The 24396-nt window shown below is 41.0% G+C and overlaps 1 protein-coding gene across 5 annotated transcripts in view; it reads right to left on the minus strand.

Annotated features, from left to right (window-relative positions):
- Positions 1-24396, minus strand: part of NUBPL (NUBP iron-sulfur cluster assembly factor, mitochondrial) — a 164797-nt gene that overhangs the window by 121393 nt on the left and 19008 nt on the right. For 4 of the 5 annotated variants that reach the window (XM_074996873.1, XM_074996871.1, XM_074996876.1 and 1 more), the window contains one exon: positions 19573-19663. In XM_074996873.1, the coding sequence (XP_074852974.1) occupies positions 19573-19663 (91 nt within the window). Of the gene's footprint in view, positions 1-19572; positions 19664-21800; positions 21837-24396 lie in introns of those variants that run through there. The other variant, XM_074996875.1, reaches the window with a different exon arrangement.

Below are 24396 nucleotides of genomic sequence, written 5' to 3' on the forward strand. Positions count from 1 at the left end.
AAGGCTAGGGGGAGTTACCCAACATTTTGCGATCACTTGCCTTTTGCTACTTAGATATGAGTTCTTCATTTTTGGGCTTTTAGATGTTCACCGTTTATTCAAAATAATCAGTGTTTGTTTGTTTTTTAAACGTTGCAATTATGGCATTGGGGGCCACAAAGAAGTCCCTAAAGAGATGCATGTGTCTCTGGAGCCACAGGTTGCAGACTCCTGGGCTATGGAAAGTTAGATCAAGGACTTCAGGTTCGATTTCACAGTATATGATCAATATATATGCAATACTGTCTCAAAAATACTGCAGTTGGTATTTTTAGTTCTCTCATGAACAGTCTGGTTTAGATTAGAACTTCATAAGGGAAAAAAGCACTGCCATTACACCCTGCAATAACTGGAAATTTAAGCTCCATAGGGAACATGCCAGAAGAAGCCATCCTTCTACTAATGATCTATCAGAAGATCCATCAGACCAGTTGTGGTCCAAGAGCTGCCCATTGGGGTTCTACATGTGGCCCACAACACATTTTGTTTGCTGTTGCCTATAAAACGGATTGCCAGATTCTGCTGAGGATAGTCCACATACTCCCCCCCCGCCCCCTTCTTCCCAGTATTACAAAAGGGACAGGCACTTAAAGCAAGGGCATATGAAGTGAGGTGTGTGCTGACTGCACACTGCATTGACTGTGTGAGTCATGCACTCCCTCTACACACAACTGAAGTGCTGTTATGGGTCAAATGGCGCATCCCACGAAATCTATGTAAGCAAGCACAGTTAGCACAGCTACCCTATCTCAGGAGACCATCTTGGTTATGATAATCTTGCAGCCCACTAAGATGAAGGAGGGCCACTCACTAGCCTAAATTGTCTACCACTGCATCAGACTAACATTATTGCTAAGGATAAAAGCATAATTATATTTCTAACTTGTGCACAGGTCTGAATAGAATTTCAGCATGCTTGGATAGTCCAACCTTTACTTGACACTTAAATAAAACTTCTAAGAACAGCGTAGGTCTATGTGCTCCTAAAAGACTCTAAATAAGTAGCAGAGGTGACTTTCACTCTGTTAAACTTGAAACTGTGTCCACCACAGCTGAACCCCTCACTAACGTAATAGCACATCACAAAATTCAATTTAATTATGAGGCTACAGTATGAAAGCTGTTAGCTCTCTAGAAACATAACTTGTTTTTTTCCCTTTTTAAGTCATACTTCAAACAGTAATTCTCAGGCACACTAATTCTCAGGTGTTGTGACTGCTTAATCCAATGAAAATCATGAGTCATTAATTTTGTTTCAAGATGAGCAGTACATTTGTGAGGGCCTTACAAGGGGGCTTCTTATGTTTCTTCAAGAGTATATATGCAGAATTGCTCAATGTCAGCTTCCTAACGGTACACTGATGTGTAATCTCCAAATGCAGTATAAATGTTATGAAATGTTAGCAATTTTCTGAAAGCATTACTCGTTTGTTAACATTTCATTTTACTATTTTTCCCCATTAGAAAACAGTAACAAACCATCAACTCAAAACACCACAAACTCAGAAAAGCTCAGAAAGAAATTTACAGTCTCTCCCCTGCCAGTCCACTTTACAACACAGCTCTTTTCTTCATCAGCTCCTATACGTTCATTTTCTGGGGGTTAAAGCAACTAATCCAGACTGCATCCATTCAGTTTTAAAGACAGTTAAAAACAAAATCAGAAAAAACATGTGCTTGCTGTAAAATGATTCAAAAGGAGGTCTGTAATAAGTGGAAGTAGATATTCTAAATTCGATCATATATTGGTCAAATATATTTCAAAAATTAGTATCAATGTATGGATTTAGACTAAAACCAGAGGATAAGCAAGTTCTCTGAAGCCACCACCTTCCATCAAGGGTTCTTCCCTCCAATTGTCAAAATGATTCCCGAAATAGCCTTGAGGTCTTTGTGGATTCAAAGCCTCTTTCAGCCTGTACCCAGATAGAAGAGAGTTACCTCAGTAAGCTGATTTGACTACAGTGACCCACAAATTTGTCATCTTTATGACTCATTATTTAATTCACAATATCTAACAAGAATGAAGCTGATTTCCACTTGATTCAAAATACAGTATCCTACCTACTCAACAGATGACCTCTATGTTCTGCTCTCTGCATAGCTCTGTGTGCAGCAGAAACAAATTTAAGGTTTTCGTACCAATATTCAAAAGCCATTTATTGGACTGGACCATGTTACCTGAGGAACTGAGTACTTATAAAAGCATAGCACTGGAAGGGACCTCAAGGATCATCTTGTCCAGGCCCCTGTACTCATGGTAAGACTATTTTTTATCTTTTTTATCTTCCACAGATATTTGTCTAACCTACTCTTATAAATCTCCAATGATGGAGATTCCACAATATTCCCAGAAAATTCACTCCTGTGCTTAACAACCCTGACAGTTAGGAAGTTTTTACTCATGCCCAGCCTAAAACTCCCTAGACACAGTTTATGCCCATCGCTTCTTGTGCTACCCTCAGAACAATTTTTCCTCTTGCTTCTTGTAATAAACTTTTATGTACTTGAAAGCTGTCATCATGTCTCCTCTCAGCTGTCTCTTTTCCAGACTACACTAACCCAGGGATTTTTTTTAAAACTTGCCTCATAGGTCATGTTTTCTAGACCTTTATTTTTTAACTCTTCTCTAGACCTTCTCAAATTTACCCACTTCTATCCTGAAATATGGGGCCCAGAATGGGACACAATGCTCCAGCTGAGACCTAATCAGCATGGAGTAGAACAGAAGAATTACTTCATGTGTCTTGTTTAAAATACTCCCTGAACGTCTGCTTTTTTTGCAATAGCATTACATTGTTGACTCATATTGAGCTTGTATTTCACTATGACCCCCAGATACTTTTCTATAATACTCCTTCCTAAGCAATCATTTCCCAATTTGTATGTGTCATTCATGAATTTTACCTTGTTTGCTTCAGACAATTTCTCCAGTTTGTCCAGGTCATTTTGAATATTAATTCTATCTATCTATTTCGCTTCAGGAAGAAGGGTTCTTCCGACAAAAAATATTTTTTCCAAAGAAACCCCGTCTACATGGCTGTTTTTGGTTTCAGAAAAGCCTCTTCCAGAAACTTGATCCCACGTGATTATGCAAATGAAGCGTAAGCTTTGTAAATCAGCACTTCACATGCATTTTCAATCTCCCTCATTTGCACTCCTCCTCTGAAAGGGGAATGTAGTGTAGCTGTAGCCACACAAAGATAAAACCAAAAGAAGAAAATGAAACCGAAGATAAAGGTCTTGTAAAAATATATTTTAAAGGTTGCAATACGCTGAGACACCTTGATAAGCATGGTATGAAAATTAAGGTTAATAAACAGCTTTACTTCCAACTCTACCAAAAAGAAAAATTTTAGACTTATAGAATGTCTTAGTTCTTTTTGTGCCACTTTAAGCAAGACATTGTTTGAGTCTCTGATACTCCAGTTGTAAAATGGACATATTACATGCTTCACAGGGATGTTGTAAAGCACAGAGAAACACTATCAACCTAAAAAAGATAAGGCAATATCATTTTTACCTCTTTATTGTTATTTTAACACCTGTAATCATTAAGGAAAACCCACATTCTTGACGCTGCTGACTACATGAAGTAGAAGGCCTAAAAGCTTAATCAAATGATTGTTGCATAAATAAGAATTAATCAGTATTATACAACACCTTCTAAGATTTAAAGCTGGGTTTTTCCTTTAATTAGTATAAGAGGCCGAAACGTAATGTCACTTTCAGATTTGGGATGTGTTTGTAACTAAATCTTGGACAGGATACAAGGTGACTAAGTTTTGATACCAAATAGGAGAAACCACTGGCAGATTAATTTTAACAATACAATTTTCAATTTCATGCTTCATAACGCTTTGCATATTTTCGGCAGCTTCCACCTGAGTATTCTGAAACCTGTGCATTCATGAATAAGTTACAGTTTGGTTCTACTATGAAGAGTAACAGTGTAAAAATGATATGTTAATAATTCTGTTCTCTTTGTTTACTTGTGTAACAAAATGAGTGTGTAGTGGCTGGTGATAGTAGATTTTCAAACTGCTTCTGGGAACCACAGCTGTATTATAGCACTGACACTACATGCCTGTCTGTCTAACCCTAGCTCCTGAATTCACAAGGTGTTGGAATCTCATGTCATTTAAAAACACCCCAAAGAAACCAAACTGGTTTTTAGCCCCTGCAAAGATAAATGGAATCATGATCCACGTGTAACTGACACAGTGAATGTTTCCTGCTTGCAGACTGCCTGAAATCTTATATCTGAAAGGGGTGAACTTGTCTATTTATCTGAGTGAGTCGTTAAGTCTGCAACTCTGCCAACCCCAGGAGCAGGCCCTGGTGCCTGTCAAGACTATTCCCCATTCTGACACTCGGAGTGCAGAAGGTGGAGCTCCTCAAGTGACCTTAAAATATCTTGCCTCTATAGGCTTCTGCTTAGAAGCTTCCTGAGGTCACAGATTCCCTGACCCTGGGAGGTAGCTGCCACTACCCAAGTGAGAAAACCCCTCTTTAAACAATGGGCTGCCTCCCTGTGGGGTAACCCTAAGCTTTTAACCCCCGCTTAGGAAAACACTTGAGAGGGGGTGAGGGGAGAGGAAGAAATTAGTCTTCAGTCTGATAGCTGACCCTTCAGTCTTCATCATGCATATACACAGACTCTTCCCTAGGAATCAAGTAATTTCTTTTAAAACTGATTTATTAACAAAACAAAAAGATTAACATGATAAAGCATACTTTGTCACCAGGTGTTACAGAGCAACTTTAAAAAAAAGTAGCTTAAAGCACAGAGAACTACTTCCCTGAGATCCAGTTTAAAAGTCACAGTCTACGGGCAGGAGCAGGGGGGGTGTCCAATCAGCCAGCATGAGAAGTCCCTCACCAAACCCGAAATGAAAAATAACCTGATTGCATCCAATGAAACATCTCCTTTTGCTTGCCAACAGAGAACCCACTCTTTGTGGGTTTAACTCTTTACAAGCATTCATTCATGACAGTGCGAATCCGCAGCATGAGGAGGTCATTATTATGGTGAAGGGCAGGTGACGTACGCTAGGTCTTTGGATTGCCTTCATCAAGTTTAGGAATTAGCTGTGCCCATCCAGCACAGTTACGAGAGATGAACCTGCAATTTGTTCCTTGTGCATCCTCAGGAAAATAAAATAATGAATGGTACAGAGAAATAAGAGAGACTTTAATTTACACTTTCCAAATCATACAAGAATAGGGTGCCAATCCAACAAATCTGAATAGGAACAAATTTACAGTAGGCACCGTTAAATATAATCATCAGCTTGCTGAACTCATTACTACAATGCACATGGAGTCCAAGAGTACAGAAAATACTAAGGAATTATATTTGTAATCCATTTTACTGTTTAACTTTAAAACATTTAAAGGCATTTAAAAAAGAACATAAACCATTAATCACTAACTGAACGCGGCTAGAGAGCGTTCTCCATTATTAACTCTTAACGGGATTCTAACACACTCCTCAGCAGCATCTGAGGATAGTGAAATTCCTGAAATAGAATCTTGAAATTGATGAGCCACTAGTTTGAGCCAGTATGTCAGCACCTAGAATTATTTAGTAAATTTCCTTTATAGGGCCAGTAAGTTTCAACAGTACAGAAGCACTGAAAACAATTAGATTGCACAATTGCAATGTGGAGAATAATTTAACCTGCATACCCTTTCCTGTGCCTCATCCAACAGAATAAAGAAAGAAACCAGATTCACTCGGAGCTGTTAGAGTTATTGAAAATGGCAGTGATAAATGTGTTTCCACATGTACTTACTTCTTCCATTTGCACAGGTGACCAGTGAGGAGGGCTCCAGAGGGGCACTGACTACATGCCCTCCCCAGCCCAGGGAAGGGGCAGAACAACCTTCCCCTGACCTCAAGTCCCACAACCCTCCCTGCCCTTAGTGTACACCTGTCTGTCTCTTCCTCCAGCAGTGCCACACCACTTCCAGGCCATTTCTACACAGGCCACTTCCTTCGGAAGTGGCACACTAATACACGGAGCAAACGATGCTAAGGAGGCACGGATGCAAATTCCCCATGCCTCCTTAGCATAATGTCACATCATTTGGAGAACTCCAAAACACTGTGTAGAAGTGCAGCCCTGGGGGGAGCTTCCAGAAGGAAGTCCTTCCGGAGGCCCCTTCTTTCCAAAAATTTTTGGGAAGAAGAGGCCACACTTCTAGACAGCATTTTGGAGTCTGGAAGAACGGTTTTCCGGACTCCAAATCACATGATGTTATGTTAATGAGGCACAGGGAATTTGCATCCACACCTCATTAGCATCTTTCGCTCCGTGTATTAGCATGCCACCTGAAGTGGCCTGGGTAGAAACAGCCCCAAAGTGCAGGAGTGGCCCTGCCCCTCCACTGGAGCGATGCAGCCCTGGAGCAGATCAAGCTGGAGCAAGGCAGCTCTAGCTTGCGTTGGTCTTGGGCCATGCTACTTCAAGGGAGGAGCAGGATCACCCCTGCACTTGCTGGAAGCAGCACAGGCTGGGGATGCCTTGCTGTGCTTTCCCCACAGTAACACTGTCGGTGAGTGTGGACAGGGCTGGGTTGCCACTGAGGGTGCATGTGACCTCTTGTGCTCCTCACACATATCACCCCTATCTTTTTTCAAGCTGAACATACTTTATCTAGAAAAGCTGACACACAATAAATATGGAAATCAATAATACTATTTTTAGTCACTTTTCTCAACAGAAGAGATATATTGAAAGGTCAGACAATTTGTAATCTTGCCATTTTAAAAATTAATTTTGAAATACAATTTGAACCTCTCTAATCCAGAACTCTTTCATCCAGCAAACTTCGTAATCCAGCAGGATTTTACTTAGCTGGATGACCACTTATGAGTACAGCCAAGTTTCCGATGATCCCACAAAGTTTGTTTACAGACATTGATCCTGGCCCTCACAGTGTTCTGTGCTGCTGTTTAGCTGTAACTTGCCACTAAATGTCTTCAAAGAGCCTAGTAAGCAGTGGAAATGTTGGTAACTTGCTACCCATCCCTTCCCATCATCAGGCAAATTCTCTCATCAAGCACAGGTCAGGTCCTGAGGGTGCGGGATGAGAGAGGTTCAACCTGCAGTTTTAAGTAGCACACCATTCCTGATATTCTCTGCTAATTTTTGCCATCTTACAATCACACTTTCCTCTTTTTAATATGATTTTACTTATCTTTACAGGGATAAAGAAAAGTAGATTTTTTTAACTAATTTTTTTTTTTTTAAAGATTTTCTGATCACACACTTGAACAATACAGTTGAAGCTTTATTATCCAGCACCTCTAGGGCACTGGCTCTGGCCAGGCCGCCATCCCCCAGCCATGCTGTTGCCAATCCCGCTCCGACAGTCACTGGCGGAGCAGATGCCAGTTAACTTACACTGTCAATTGTCTGAATTCTGGATATCCCTGCTTTTACTGTATACCCTGATTTTTTTAAAAATCCTTTTTAAATTTATTTTTCATTTAAGTTTATTTTTTCTGCTCCAGGGCTGTTTTTAGAAGGATTTGAGGACAAAAAAAAAACCTGACCAAGAAGCTCACTCGCCCAGCTTCAGCCCCATCAACTATCTGCCTGCCTTTCAATTGCCTCTTTCAGTTTTAGCTTTGATGCTCCCAATGCCTATTGTGCTTCCTTTTGTAAATCCTAGGATAGTCCAAGCAGTTGCAGTTCCCCAAGCAGTGCATGACAGTGATGCAGGAAATGAATGCCTCTATACATCATGTGCTGTCAACAGCACAAGCTAAATTCTCCCTAATCTTTCTCTTCCAGTAATCTTAAAGGTTACACATAACAGCTGATGTTTAAATGTAAGCATGATTTTTCAAGTTGACCATATCCCAACCATAACACTCCTATCAGGAAAAACAATTTATTTACTTAAAAAGATAAGTATCTAAAAATAATCAGAAGTTTAGTGTCGCATAATAATATGCAAGAATACCTAGACAATCAGATTGTATGGAAAAGGTGCAGTTACATAAAAATGTTAATCTTTTAAGCATGCACAGATTTATCTAAGAGAAATGCTGCCAGTTTTAGAAGGTTAACACTCAAATATTACAGTAAACACTAACAGAGTAAAAGTGTAAAATCTAAAGAAGTAAACACTTTCCAAAAATTTAAAAATCTGTCTTCACTCGTATATTAAAATAGCCATCACAGGCTAAAAAATGTGTTACCAGAGTTGTCTGAAGAAAGCAACCAAGATGTGTGTCTTATTTGCTCAGAGGTCAGCCCAACTTACCTTCCTAGATTTGTCTCCATTTCGTTCTTAGAGCGTGATTTTGAGAGCTAAAAATCAAACTTATGACTTAATCTATTGTGTAGCTGAAACAGGATCACCTTGCAGAAGCCCTAGTTTACTTACACCTGGTGGCTTTATATAAAAAAAAAAAATCAAAACTTGGAAAAAAATTAAGTCTTGTTATTGCAAAAAGAGCCTTCAAAAATGCATGATACGCACAACAAACAGCTGTCAATGTTCCCCATTGAAGTGAATGTTTATTCTGAAGAGTAACAAAGACAATTTATATGTTAAAATGTTTTAGTATGTGAAAGAAAAGGATGATCCAATTACACAGCCTGAATCTACTACGAGCAACCTCAGATTTTTGGTGTCGTCCCAAGGCAGAATTTGGGTTTTGACAGGAGGACTGGAAAGTACCACCACTTTTTATTTCCTAATGTGATTTCTGTTTTAAATCTTTAAAAGATATACACTGATTCCTGTTCTACTGTGGCCTTAACAGTAAATCCAAATCCAATCAAGCTATAGTCACACTAAATACATTTTTGTGCTAAAGTAGTCAGTAATAAAACAGTTAATAACTGCAGCAAAATTAATTGCAGTCATTAAGTTTCAGAGTTAACGTATTAATGTGACAGCACAAACATCTTTAGAGCTTTCAGGCAAAATTCCCTGGTGATGTAAACTGTTGCCACTCCAACCTGGCCCATTATTTCAGCCTATCTTCAGACCTGGATTTGTATCAGTTCACATCAAGATTTTCAGTCTATAGTACGTTAACTCTTTTGGCTGCCAAGCAAATTAATTGTTTCTTTTAAAAGGGAAATCCAACATTAAGAAATGGAAAGAAGCTAACTCTGCACAGTGTGCATGTAGCAATGGGGCATGTTCTCCCACTCAGTCAGACAGGGCGAGACCCACAACTACTCGTGGTGGGCAGAATTCAGACACCTGCAGCCGCCCCACCGGAAGCTAAGTGTCAGGACGGGAAGTTGGACGGTAAGAGACCAAGACTTTGGCTCAGTCGTGGGAGAGCTGCCAGAGAAGCACGCTGGCTCTCCTCTGCTGCTGGATGAACAGGATCTCTCTCCCATGTGCTGAAACTAATTAACAGCCAGAGACAGCTGCTGTGCTAGAGACTCAGGACTTCCAGAGCTGATTCTGAGGAAGTACTAGGGCTGTCACCTGAGGAAGACCACGGAGCCCAGGCACTCCCAGACTGGGAGGGGAGGCAGGAGCCCAGGGGAGCAGAATAGAGTTCAGTTGTGGGACTGTTTGTAAATTGGCCAGCGAGTTGCACGTGGATCCAAGCTGACCTAGTGGCAGACTATTCTGCGACTGATAGGACCCTGGGCTAGGCTGGAGCGAGAGGGCCTGTGATCCCCTAACTTGGCCACCAATATCCCTCGAGGGTACACATCTCCCCTCTAGGAGGCCTAGATAAGTCTGTTACCCGTTGGAGCTAGGACACTGGGCAGTTGTTATACCTTCTACTAATTTGCCCACTGAACGATCAATAGAATGCTGGATGGCAGCTGACCTGCCCTGACTGAGGGACCTGGGCAGCAAGACAGATGAATTGCTGGCCAGGCACTGCTGATGGTTGGCTCAACTGCAGAACAGAGAGACTCACTGCTGCTCAGCTGTGCCACAAGCTAGAGCCCAGTGAGTCCTTACCAATTCCCTTGGATTGAAGTGCTCCAGGAAGGGGTCAGGCAAAGGGGCATGGTCTTTTCTCCCTTTCTGCCTTCCCTGCAGTCAGACAGAGAGAGACCCACAATCCCAGACAGTGGAATTTTCATACCCCAAATCTGCAGTGACACTAACTGCAGCTCATGCTTGACTTGGGTCTTTACCAGGTTTTGGGAAGCGGATGACCTTTGATGTGTGCCAAATTTTCACCACTTCCTTCCAAGTTGACCCTCGTGAAGGATTAAGCCAACCAAGAGCAAGCACGTGAGCCAGCACTAAGGAGTTACTTGTTTACAGTCTGTAACAGAGTGGACAAACTGTGGATTATGAGCCATGTGTCACTGTTTTACAGTTTCTCAAAGAAACTGAGGAACCACCTGATCAGCATCCTGTACAACAAACAGGAGAACATCAAAAAAGAGCTCTCCAATCTGGAGTCTTTCATCAATAACCAACCTTCAACACAAAATTCCATGCCGCTGAACTTTACTACAATAAGACAAGAGATTTACACTAGACACTTCACTACTATACAGAAGAAAAAGGACTGCAAACTTTCTAAGCTCCTGCCTGCCACACAGAGCCACAGCAGTAGTACCACTAACTCAGCCAGCAATATCATCAATCTGTCCAGCTACACACTCAGCTCAGCAGAAGAGTCTGCCCTTTCTCGGGGACTCTCTTTTTGCCCCACCACACGCACAAATATGATACAGTTCTGCGGTGATCTGGAAGCCTACTTTTGCCGTCTCAGACTCAAAGAATACTTTCAACACAACACTGACCAACACACCATTATACAGACAACCTCCCAGCAGCACAAGAAGAATAACTCCACGTGGACGCCTCCCGAGGGCAGAAATAACAGTTTGGACCTATACATAGAATGCTTCCGCCGACGCGCACAGACAGAAATTGTGGAGAAACAACATTGTTTGCCTCACAACCTCAGTCGTGCGGAACGCATTGCCATCCACAGCCTCAGAAGCAACCCTGACATTATAATCAAAGAGGCAGATAAAGGAGGAGCTACTGTCATCATGGACAGGTCTGACTACCAGAAGGAGGCTTCCAGACAACTCTGCAATACCAGATTTTACAGGCTACTTTCCTCAGACCCCACCGAGGAATACACTAAAAAACTACACCGTCTGCTCAGGACACTCCCAACACAAGCACAAGAACAGATCTACACCACCACACCTCTAGAGCCCCATCCAGGGTTATTCTACTTACTACCAAGATCCACAAGCCTGGAAATCCTGGACACCCCATCATCTCCGGTATTGGCACTCTCACTGAAGGACTGTCTGGTTATGTGGACTCTCTCCTCAGACCCTATGTCACCAACACCCCCAGCTACCTCCGCGACACCACTGACTTCCTGAGAAGACTGCAATATGTTGGTGACCTACCAGAAACCCTATCCTAGCAACCATGGATGTAGAGGCTCTGCATACCAACATCCCACACAAAGATGGAATAAATGCTGTCCGGAACAGTATCCCTGATGATGCTACAGCACATCTGGTGGCTGAGCTCTGCAACTTTATACTCACACACAACTATTTCAGATTCGGTGACAATATATACCTTCAAATCAGCGGCACAGCTATGGGTACCCGCATGGCCCCTCAATATGCCAATATTTTCATGGCTGACCTAGAACAACGCTTCCTCAACTCTCGTCCACTAACACCCCGGCTCTATTTACGCTACATTGACGACATCTTCATCATCTGGACCCACGGGAAGGAGACTCTGGAGGAATTCCACGGGGACTTCAACAACTTCCACCCCAACATCAAGCTCAGCCTGGACCAATCTACACAGGAGATCCACTTCCTTGACACTACCGTGCTTATACACAATGGACACATCAGTACCACCCTGTACCGTAAACCCACTGACCGCTACGCCTACCTTCATGCCTCCAGCTTCCATCCCAGACACACCACACGATCCATCGTTTACAGCCAAGCACTTAGATATAACCGCATTTGTTCCAACCCCTCCGACAGAGACAAACACCTACAGGATCTGCACCAAGCATTCTTGAGACTGCAATACCCACCTGAGGAAGTGAGAAAACAAAATCAACAGAGCCAGATGTGTGCCACGAAGCCTCCTACTACAGGACAAGCCCAAGAGAGAAACCAACAGAACACCACTAGCCATCACCTACAGTCCTCAGCTAAAACCTCTACAGCGCATCATCAGGGATCTACAACCCATCCTGGACAATGATCCCACACTTTCACAGGCCTTGGGAGGCAGACCTATCATTGCTCACAGACAACCTGCCAACCTAAAACAAATCCTAACAAGCAACTATACACCGCACCACAGTCACTCTATCTCAGGGACCCATCCATGCAACAAACCTCGTTGCCAGCTCTGCCCACATATACACACCAGCAACATCATTACAGGACCTAACTGGATCAGCCACACCATCGTGGGCTCATTCAGCTGCACATCTACCAATGTAATTTATGCCATCATGTGCCAGCAATGCCCCTCTGCTATATACATCGGACAAACTGGACAGTCTCTACGTAAAAGAATAAATGCACACAAATCAGACATCAGAAATGGCAATATACAAAAACCCACAGGAGAGCACTTCAATCTCCCAGGATACACAGTAGCAGATTTAAAAGTAGCTATCCTGCAGCAAACAAATTTCAAGAACAGACTCCAAAGAGAAACTGCTGAGCTACAATTCATCTGCAAATTCAATACCCTCAGCTCAGGATTAAACAAAGACTGTGAATGGCTGGCTAAACACAAAAGCAGCTTCCCCTCTCTTGGAGTTCACACCTCCAGATCTACTGATGACAATACAACTCAGCCTGCCTGACTGAGCTAACCTCGTTATCCCCAGCCTTGCTCTGTCCTATTTATACCTGGCCTTGCAGATTTCCAGGACCAGCATCTGAAGAAGTGAGTTAACTCACGAAAGCTCATGCTCTAAACTTTTCTGTTAGTCTATAAGGTGCCACAGGACCCTTCGTTGCTGTTTTACATTGGAATTGGGTTCAGAACCCCTCTCACCCCCGCTCCATTCTCCAACTAGCAGACTGGGGGCGGAGGAATGCTAGGGACATCTCCCTGCCTGGGCCTTCTGCCAGAGACAACTGATACTGCTGAGTGGTGAGGGGGCACAAGTTAAAGCAGGGGTGGAAGTAATTCACAGAGGTGCCACTCCACAAATTTTGGTACTAGTTGTGAGAGCCTGCTCACGGCCCCCGAGAAGGGGAAGGGCATTGGGCAGAAGGTTTGGGGCTGAAGGCTACAGAGAGAGACAAAGTTAGTGTGTATGAAAGAGGAACATTTGGTGTGTGACAGACTTTGTGACTCAGACGGAGTATGTGCTGCAGTGTATATGTGTGTATGGCACAGGCAGGGTATCTGCGACAGGGACACAGAGTGTAGGTCCTGTCTGCTGCTGGGTAAGTTTCTGAGAGAAGTTGCCCTCTTTCTCCTGCTCTGCTGTTATCTCCCTTTCTCTGCTCTGCACTCCCGAGTGAGTCACTAACCATCCATGCTTCTGACTGGAGCAGTTCCACTGTGACTCACTCTTGCTGATCCCTGCTCTGCAAAGATGGGCTACAGGGGCAGGAAAACACCCTGACTTCAGCACTATCCTCGACCCTCCACCCACTCCCTTGGCACAGCTAGCAGAAGAATCCTAGGAGCAGCTCGGATGCAGGCAGAACCGGAGGAAGGGGGAGCTGAAAACATGCTGATGGCTGTAAGCATGCAATGCTCGGCTATTCAGCTGGGCAGGCCAGAGAGAAATACTTGGTGGGCCAGATATGGCCTCTGGGGCTGATTTTGCCCACCCCTGATTTAAAGATTCCTTCCCCATGGCTCTCAAGAACTTGAGTTGTACCCCCCATGCTTACCCACATTAGCCCTTCCTGAAGCTTCCAGGTGTTACTCTGCATGTCCAGGCAGTGGTAAGCAGCTGGGAGGTGTTGGGAGGGCTTGAAGCTCTATCTACTTGGGGAGAGGCAGCAGAATGTGGGCCTCCAGTTGCAAGCTGCTACCTCTCCCCATAGCCACAACTCCCAGCTTGCCAAATCTAACAAGTGCCATGGGCAGGGTTCTGCAGCACCACGTAACCAAGCAGGGCCAGGATACTCTAGTAAACATCAGAGGGGAGAGAGAAGGACATGACTTCATCTGGTCTCCACCCACATGTATTGCCTGTGTCTTCTGCTCAGTGTGAAAGGGGGCCTGGGGCACCACCATGGGGCATACATACCAAGGCTTGGGGCTTCAGAAAGAGCAGAGCTGAAGACTGTTGTATACAGCTCAGAGGGTCAGTAAGTCTGGCCATCTCTGGCCTTTAAGTATCTAAGTGGAATATTTCTAACCTAGCAGAGAAAGGTATCTAGTGTCTGGAAATTGAAACTAGACAAAATTCAGACAAGAAATAAGGTGTTAAATTGTCATGGCTAGAGTAATTAATCATTGGAACAACCTTCCAAAGGTCATGATGGATTCCTCAGCACTGACAATATTTAAATCTAGTTTCAATTTTTTGAAATATGCTCTAGAAATGTTTTTCTGGAAATTCTGTGTTAGGCAGGAAGTCAGACTAGAAGTCACAGTGATCCCTTCAGGCCTTAGAATCTATTAGTTGTTCTTCAGTTTTTAGAAGCAGCTGCAGTCTTCTGCTAGTTTAAAACATATTGCTTTATATACTCATTAGCAAATAGTTTCAGGCAGCACTAAATGGCAATACATTTTCTGAAGTACTATAGAAGCAATTACTAGTTCCACTGGAGTAAAAGATGTGTATGTCATGATCTTCACAATACATTGTATTTGTACATTTTTTTAAAAATGTGATTCTATAGCGAATTAAACAAGGAAGTATGAGTATCACAATTATGGCAGAAAATAAGCCCCAGATGACATTTGGACAATTTCAGTCACTTTTGCTTTCTTCCAATGAGTGAAAGCCAGTGATGGATTTTTAAAAGAAAAAATTTGCAGTTCCCTAGGCCAGAATCTTAATCTGAGATTTTGGGGTAAACTATTTTGAAGGATATGAAGCAGTAAGTAAATAGTCCGGTTATTTATGTTATACTGTAGCATCTGTTTATGTGCAGTAGCTAGTTTTCATAGCCACTCCACACAGATGGGAGACAATACAATATCTAATATTCAAGGGTGTATTTCCAACTAACATTTACACATCTATCTTTTCCTGTGATTATAAATAAATATCCTTTTTAGACCCAGGCAGGCTTTTGCATTTACTGAGATTTTGCATAGTAATTTAAGGAACATAATAGCTTACATTATGGAACATTTCTCATCTCAAGGGACCCTAAAGCATTTTGAAATTTTGAAATATACAGAGATTCATTTTATTCATCATTGAAATATGGGAACTGCTGAACAGTTCTATCCTAGTAGGTGCTCAGCACCCTCAATCCTCCTGATGTCTTTGGGTGGTTGACATCCATGGGTAATCAGTACCTCAGAATTTCAGTTCCTATGTATTAACACTGAATGGTGCTAAGCACTGTGGCCCCAATCCAGCAGGCAAAAAACTTTAAGTCAAGGCTTCAAACCCAGAGGCTTCAATGGAACTTGTGCACATACTTAAAGTTCTTCACTGAATAGGAATGAACTAAACACATGCCTAAGTGCTTTGATCAGCCAGGACCCTGGAGGCCATACTAACAAACTATTAACACAGAGGAGGAGTAGGGTAAAATTTTGAAGCTATCAACCTTATTAAATAACAGCAAATTAATAAGGACATTTTTAAAGAAAGTGACATAAAAATTTAAGTAAGATGGGGAATTATATCAAAAACAGTCAAAATAAAAAAGGAGTCCATTAGCACTTTTTTTCTTTTTTCTTCTTTGTTTTGATAGTATATAGACTCATACAGCTATCTCTCTGTTACTACCCAAAAACAGTCAGTAATTCCCAATTTTGGCTGCTAAGCCATCCTTAAAATAGCTATTCTAACTGATCCCAGGAAGTGTTGTCTACAGGGTAAAGAGAGGACACCTTTAAAGTTCATTTTTCTTGGTTTTACTCAGTTTTGGTAGAAACAATGCTATTGTAAGAATTTGTATAGAATACTTGAAAAACTAACTTTAGAATTTTAGTGTTAACCAGAAAATTCCCATGCTACTCATAGATTCATGATTCATTGTGATCACTTTCACACAGCAAGCCTCTGAGTATGATCCTCCCCCAAATTACATGTGTTTAATTTAGAACACTGTTGGAAGCGTTCAAGGCAAACTGGGATTTGGGGAGGAGGCGGACAGCTTGCAACTCTCCACATAAGAACTCACAGACCCTCTGAGAGGTAATGACTCAGTTTGAGAATCCCATTCTCATATGACCACTGTGACACAGGCAACAGAACTTCCCCAAATAAGTCCTGCAACAGACTATGAACAAACTATGTAGTGTGCGCCGACAGGGAGCTGCAGAGGAACACTTGGAGCAGGGGGGGGCACAGCAGGGCTGGAGTCAGCTCACACAAGGGATGGGGAGAGTGCCACTGAGCCCCACGCCTCTCCCAGCTCTGCTCATCCCTGCCCCTGCCTGCAGCCTCACCATGACTTCACACAAAGCCACGGACACAGCTGCTGGCCTCCACTGTGGTCTTGCTATGGCTCCACTCCCAGCACCCAAAATTCCCCCGACCCAGCCTCAGTCCCTGGCTCTGTTCCCAGTCTGTGGCTGGGAACAGGGGCAGAGACGGAAAGAGAGCCACAACTGGCCATGAGCATGGCTGCCAGCTCCCACTGCAGCCTAGCTGCGGCTCCACTTCTCCCTCCACCTCCAGTCTGAGCCCCTCACTACAGCCCCACTCCCAACCCCACCCAGATGCTAAACCCAGACTCTGCTTCCTGACTCCCTGTCCACATTCCACCCCCCATTCCAGCCTCTAAGCTCTGACTCTGCTCCTGGTGGTAGTGGACAGAGTTCAGGGTTTTACTTCTTTCAAGTTTGGGCACCAGTGTCCTGGAGCATACCTTTAAGAAAAACATCCAATCATGATTTTACAATTGCCCGTGATGGAGTTGTTCCAGTTGTTAACTGCTAAATATGTATGCCTTGTTTCCAGTCTGAAGTTGTCTAGCTTCAACCTCCAGCCCCTGGAGTGTGTTAAATTTCACTGCTCACTATTAAACACTCGCACCCCAGATAGGAACATCCTGACTGTCATCAAGTCACCCCTTAAATCTTTTCTTTGCTAATCTACGTAGATTGAGCTGTTGCCTGTCACAGCAACACACGGAGAACTGGGAATGAATGAAGCAACTGAAGTGGTGTGGGAGATGAGGAAAAACAACTGGATTCAATGTGTGGCCCCAACATCCCATCCCATATCCTAATATGGGACAAAATACTTCACCAGGTGAAGGACTGGAATGCGTTACCAACAGAGGTGGTGGAATCCCCATCCCTAAAGATTTTCAAGTCCCAGCTTGACATAGTCATGGTTGGGATGATTTAGTTGGGGTTTACCCTGCTTTAGGCAGGGGGCTGGACTAGATGACCTCCTGTGGTCCCTTCCAGCCCCAGAATTCTATGAGTACCACATGAACACGAACAAAGTCTACATCAGCGGAGATGAAGAGATAGACATACCAAGCTCTCATTATAACTCTTCTAGACCCTTCTTGCCAGCAGCCAGAACTCTTCCGGATCCAGAAATTGGTAGCCAGAGCCCATATTCACTTCCATGATAACAGCCCGTTTATGCTGACAACTAATGCAGTGAAGGCTTACAATTCATGCAACAGAAGCCTATACTGCAGTGTTGAAAATTCAGGGATCAGGCTTTGCTGGTGCTGCATTGGGTTATTACACTTGTATGTAACAATCTGGTTATTTTTTACTTAAAAGCTAGGAAATCACATATAAAAACCTGTATTCAGATTATTTAGGTTGCAGAATCAAGTAATCTTAAAATTTACCCCTGACTCTATAAGCACTCTGATACAGCATTCACTTGTATGATTACATTCTATATTTTGTTTAAAGTGCACATGCTGGAAACTCAAGGGCGCAAAGTAAGTTCCCCCAGAACCTTAAATTTTACATATTTCCTAACTTTTGAGTTCGACTTTACAATATAAAAAAGGACACTGACTAAAATACCTTATTAACCCTATAAAAGTAAAGGTATTGATTAAAAATTAAAGCAATGAGCTCCTGTCCAGAAACATTGTGGCTGTGTCTACACTTACACAAACCTTTGAAATGGCCATGCTAATGGCCAAATGGAAGAATACTAATGAGGTGCTAAAATGAATATTCTGCATCTCATTAGCATGCCACCAGCCACGGCACTTTTTGAAAGGACCCTGCCAACATCAAAATCTCCTTATTCCTATCAGCTGAAAAGGACCCCCGTGTAGATGAGTCGTAGCTAAGCAAACCGTGGCACTGAGGGCGGCATGCTAATGAGGCACTGAATATTTATTTCAGTATTAGTATTCATTAGTATTCATTAGTATTCTTCAATGTGGCCATTAGCACGGCCATTTTGAAGTTTTTTGTAAGTGTAGATGTAGCCTGTGGGTGCCAGTTATTCCTGGCAAAGCTACCACTGTCACGACATTTGAGCTAAAACTAGTGTGTGCTCTCATTTTGTCCTTGTCCACAACAATTTGTATGTTGCCAATACTGTCCATAGCACTTGGTTATCATTGGACAGAAAGTATTATAGTGATGGGGATGGATTTTGTTTGTGTCCAAATATATTTAATTTTTGTAAATGGGCTCATTTATTATAATGATGGATACAAAAAATTAAACAGTCTGTTCTTACAATTTGCATAGAAAGATTCGCCATTGTACCTGAGTTTGACATGGGCATTCTAGAGAAAAAAAAATATGATTTTGGCTCATGGATTCTTAGCTGCCCCACTCTAACCTACATTAAAACTGCATGGAGCAATTAGCATAGACTTGACAATTGCAAGCCGCCTTTCTTTCCCCCACCATAACCCCCTTACTCTTCCTTCTCCCAAACACATCTCTTCTCTCCTCTAATGCCAAAAAAGACTGCTGCAAGAAGCAGCAAAATTTCCTCTGCCATTTTTACACTGGTGGATATTTGCCCTATGCAGGGGAATTCTCTACCACACAATCTCTCACCAGAGTCACCGTGATGGACTGGAGAATCTGACCCCAAAGCAGTAAGGGAAAGAACAGGCATATGCATTATATCAAACACCTTTAACTATCATAATCACCTTTTCTCCTCTTTCCTATATCTCTTTCAAAGTGTTAGCTTTGAAAACAAATCCATTTGGAAAAACCAAAACAATACTCGAAGAAAACAAAACAGGCTATACCAAGTCATCTTTTTTATAGTTGTGGCCATTTTACAACATACTTAAAATATGATGGATTTTTAGGAAATATTGTACGAATAAGGCTTGACTCCCAATATATAAAAATATATTAGAGCAAATAAAATGACTTTTACATTACTTCACAATTTGAAAAACTTCAAAAATGCCTTTAGATATTTTTAATAAAAGTTATACATACTTGGAGATAATTCTGGATTTCCTTTCAAATTCATCATCTTTGGAATTGAAGGACCATATACATCTGCATCAAGCAACCCAATTGCTTTTGTCTGTAGGGTCAAAAAATTGTGAAAGTCAACAATTTTTCTAGAGGCAGGGGAAAATATATTAGTTCAAAGCTGGCTACAGAAATAAGTGTATGATCTTGTTTTCAAATCATTATTTAATTCCCTCTCTAAGTTGCGTCTGAAGCAAGAAATACTATGCACAAAAGTACAACATTGTCCCTATAGGGTTTGGGCTGCTATATTCAACTGCAAGAACTAGTTCACCAATGATGAACCATCCTCACTCTCACAATTAATTACTCTTTGTTCATGGTGTTTGATGTTGATAATTTATGGAAACCCAAACCACAAAGTCCTTCCTTTCTCTACATAAAAAAGGGTGAGTCTGGCAAATATATTCTGCCTCATTACACATCTTAATTTGACTTCTTTATTACACTGGTAATGGTCAAAGAAATACAATTAAATAAGATGATTAAAATTAAAAGTCAAAAATACATTTATGGAACCAAAATCCCTATCTTCAGATTTTTATGCAACAGTTTAAAGAAAATTCAGGGTGATAAAGCCAATCAAAGCTGTTACACATGATACATATTTATTACAAAAAGATGCCTAAAACTATAATTAACACCTATAAATATTTTTGAATTGCTGCCACTGTTAAGTCAAAACATGGGATTATTCAAATATGCGGATATGATATTATTTAGACAAGGGACTTTGCACACAAATTTATAACTACTGTTTCCAGGCTTACACAAAAAACATTTCAAGAATGGTTACATAATATTTTAGCAAAAAAAATTAGCACTGCCACCCATGATGCATTGCAGGTTAGTTACAGCATATTGCAAACAACCGAAAGAATTAGTCTTGAGTTTTTAAGCATCTACAATGTCAGTGAAAGCTGATGGCCTGAACACCTTGTAGAATCAGTGCCTCTGTGAAAAGAAAAAAAAAATTGAACCAGCTTCAGAGGCTATTGAAGTCAATGGGAGCTTCAGTTCACCTGCAATCAGGCTTTTAATGGTCATGCACCAAAAATGTACTTTGGTATTTATTTTGAATGAAGTCTTAATATAAGACCTCACCACTATATCATTGTGCTATCACATCTGTTATGAGAAGCAGAGTGAGAAAGATGAGCTCTTGAAGACTGTCATCATATTTGTGTCTGAGTGTAGAGAGGCTTTGAGTGAATAGCTGAGAACTTCACACAGAAGTATCTCTAGCCTGGAGCAACATTTCCAAATGTGAAATGACATGCACGCTGTCATTCAGGTTACTATGATTTCTGTAACACAAAATAGCTTCTGTTAAATCAAGTTTTTCCAGTCATGTGTTAAAGGTTTTAAAGAAATGTACTTGAATCAAAACTATAAATACTTAGTTCACTATTTGTTAAAAATACACACTAAATTCAGAATAATTTAACTGATTAATTTTGAACACGCAAGACTTAATTCATAAAATTGTGCAAATGGAGTGGTAAGTTTGGAGATTTAATACTTTTGTTATGTTATCAGTCAACAGAATTAGATTTTATGTCTTATAACAATTCAGAAAGACAGCAATAATACTTAATTTAAAATGTCTATTTCATCTTTGCAGCCTATAAACTTAGTGCTCCAAGAAGTACTGGTGATCAAGTGAAAACTTACGGCTATAAATCATGGTTGCGATCATTAAATAAAAAGTAATGCTGTCAACAAGTCACCATAAACTCAAACTCTCTGTTCTCAATTCTTGCTTTATTTATTTATTTATCTATTTCAATTTCCAGACTGGCAGACAGGACAGTATACATAATCACACAGACGCAAGCTTAAGATCAAGGTTTTTTTTAAAGCTTGTTTCTTTATAATTTACAACATCCAGTGAAAGCTAGGAAAATACTGTCGTTACTCTGACACATTATACCGTTTCATGCCTCATGTATGAAAGCTGCAATTTAAAAGATCGGAAAGACCCATTTTTGTTAGATTTCAAAGGCACTAACAACAGTCTTTGTGCCGCTTTGTTCTTTGACAAAATGCATATTTTAAAGATTATAAAGATTCCTGACTCAGTGTTTTTAATCCATGTCAGTAGCTAATCAAACCCATCAAAACATCTTTTTACAGATGTGCCACCTAATTACTTTTCTTTCAGAAGTAAATATTTCAGCACAACCTACCTACTGCTTTAAAAGTGACTGGCATTCTTCCCTCCACTGGGTTTTTATTTATTTATTTATTTCCTTATTTAGCAACAAAGCCCATGAACATCCAGTGAGGTAATGCAATGAATTCTTGGACTCCTTGCAAAAGCTTCTTGCTGCAATCTGAGCAAAGTCAAGTTTTAAGATAATTTCACTGCCACTGACTGAGCCTATGCCCTCTTGGCATACTGCCAAATCATCCCTAGCCATGACAGTTTCTACCTGGGTTTAATACTGATAAGCAGCAAATATTGTGTCTACCAACTCCAACAGATTACGCTAAATCCTAGACGTTATGAAATAAGCATTCAAGGGAATGATACCATTTTTCTCTCATGGTCTTCACAACTCAAATATTCAAATACCATTTCACAGCATACAAAAATACAGTGCTATCTTGGTTTATTTCCTCAAAAATAATTTAATATATTTGTCTGCTAAGTACTTTTGCCTCTTTCCATGGTTTTTGTTAAAATTAAATGCTTTTGTAATAATACCAAAAAATAGATTCTCCAGTTGCTTGGTCTCCCTCTTCTGCAGGCACAGAAACCTCTCGTATGTGAGGTTTGTCACACACACACACAGAAAACGGTCTCTTGGGTAGCTCCTGCCTAAAACTTTGGCAGAACATCACTGTAGGCATTGTAATATAGGCTTTTCCTTGCCAAGCCATTTAATCCCATATGCCGAGAGGGTTCACATATCCCCAAGGCAGCAGCTTGCACAGAAAAGGTTGGCCTCAGTGAGTGAACTTTTATTTTTCCTCCAACCTTTCATTTTGGACAGCCAAGTATCCCTGGTGCACTAATATCAATCCTTTATTCTATTTTAATTACACTGGCAGAACCTTACTGCAGCCACCAAGGAGCCTTCTTAGATTGGCATAGACTGAAGCATCTCTTTCAGCCTTTTCACAATGCTCTAAATCCCCACAGACCCAAGAGAAGACATCTTAAGGCTACACCAGGTTACCACCCTGTTATCACACTGCTATATCAGAGCTAGTTGTCCAGTTTCTCACATACTGACCAGAATGTAATGCAGGTATATTAAATCTATTATTTAAACATAATATAGTTCAAGAAGTAGAAGAAACGATTTTAAACTGTGGATTTCAAAAGTAAAATGACTACTTCTACCAGCTATTTGTTCTTAGAAAGGTATAAATATTTTAAATATCCTAAGCACATAAACTAACTCAGTCTTCCACTTGTGGGCCAGCAGAAACTGCAATAGGAGCTGACCTATATGAGACCTTTAAGTCTCTTACCTCTCTCAGCACTGCCTAAATTTCTTGAGCAACTATAATTAACACCTCCCAGTCAATTACAGATGCTTTTAAATCTACAGCATGATACCAGCATTATTACACACAAAAAGCAATTAATTTCCTTAGTCTATAAGCAAATAAAAATGCATAATTATATATAGACGAAGGCCTTGCAGTTAGCAATACTGTTGACACTGGGGGAAGAAGGATAGAAATGGAACAAACTCTTCTTCCAATTATAAATATTTAGTCTCTCAACTGATTATTTCCTAACCCTTCCCACAAGCGATTTTCAAAGTGTTACAAAGAAAATTTCTGCTGAATTTCAAGGTTCTTCCTTCACCCATATTTTAAAGTGTTTTTCTTGCATGGATTTACAGATTAGAAACATTTACAAAGTATTTTGTAAATTATTAATTAAAATGCAAAATCCAAATAGTTCAGGATTTTTGTTGTTGTTGTTGTTTATTGGGAGCGTTGCCTCAGGATATCACGACAGTTTATTTTTAAGTGTGAAAAATCAGAACTATCTGCCCATACCTAATCCATTTTAGTGGATGTGATGAAATTTGATGTATGCTTTCAGTAGACAAGGAAAAAGAATTGAATCTCCATTCTGTTATAAAAATGGGGGTACAACGTCTCATACCCTAGAAAGCAATTCTTAGCCTGGCTCTTAGAGGAGGACTCTCAAAGATGGAAACCAATAATGGCATCATGAGACATGTACACATCAAATTATTTTAATGAATGATTTACCAGCAAGATGGCAGGATATATTATGATTAAAACAAAACATAGTGGCTATGTCTACACTTAGGAAAAACTTCAAAATAGCCATGCTATTTGCCAGATCAAAGAATTCGGAATACAGAAATGAATATTCAGCACCTCATTAGCATGCTGCCAGCTGCAGCACTGTGAAAGTGCCGCATTTTGCTTGTGCGTGGCTCATCTACATGGCGGTCCTTTTTGAAAGGACCCTGCAAACACCGAAATCCTCTAATTCCTATCAGCTGATTTTGATGTTTGCAGGGTCCTTTCAAAAAGGACCCCCATCTAGGCGAGCTGCACGTGAGCGAAATGCGGCACTTTCGAAGTGCTGCAGCGGGCAGCATTCTAATGAGGCGCTGAATATTAATTTCAGAGCCTCATTAGTATTGTTCAATTTGGCCGTTAGCATGGCTATTTCGAAGTTTTTCCTAAGTGTAGACATAGCCATTATGATTAAAATAAACTATGCTCTCTCACCAAAAAACAAAAAGGCATGGCCCCCACAAAACACATGCCAATTATTTCACA

The sequence above is a fragment of the Carettochelys insculpta genome, chromosome 6, assembly GCF_033958435.1.
Source record: "Carettochelys insculpta isolate YL-2023 chromosome 6, ASM3395843v1, whole genome shotgun sequence".
NCBI classification, from domain to species: Eukaryota; Metazoa; Chordata; order Testudines; family Carettochelyidae; genus Carettochelys; species Carettochelys insculpta.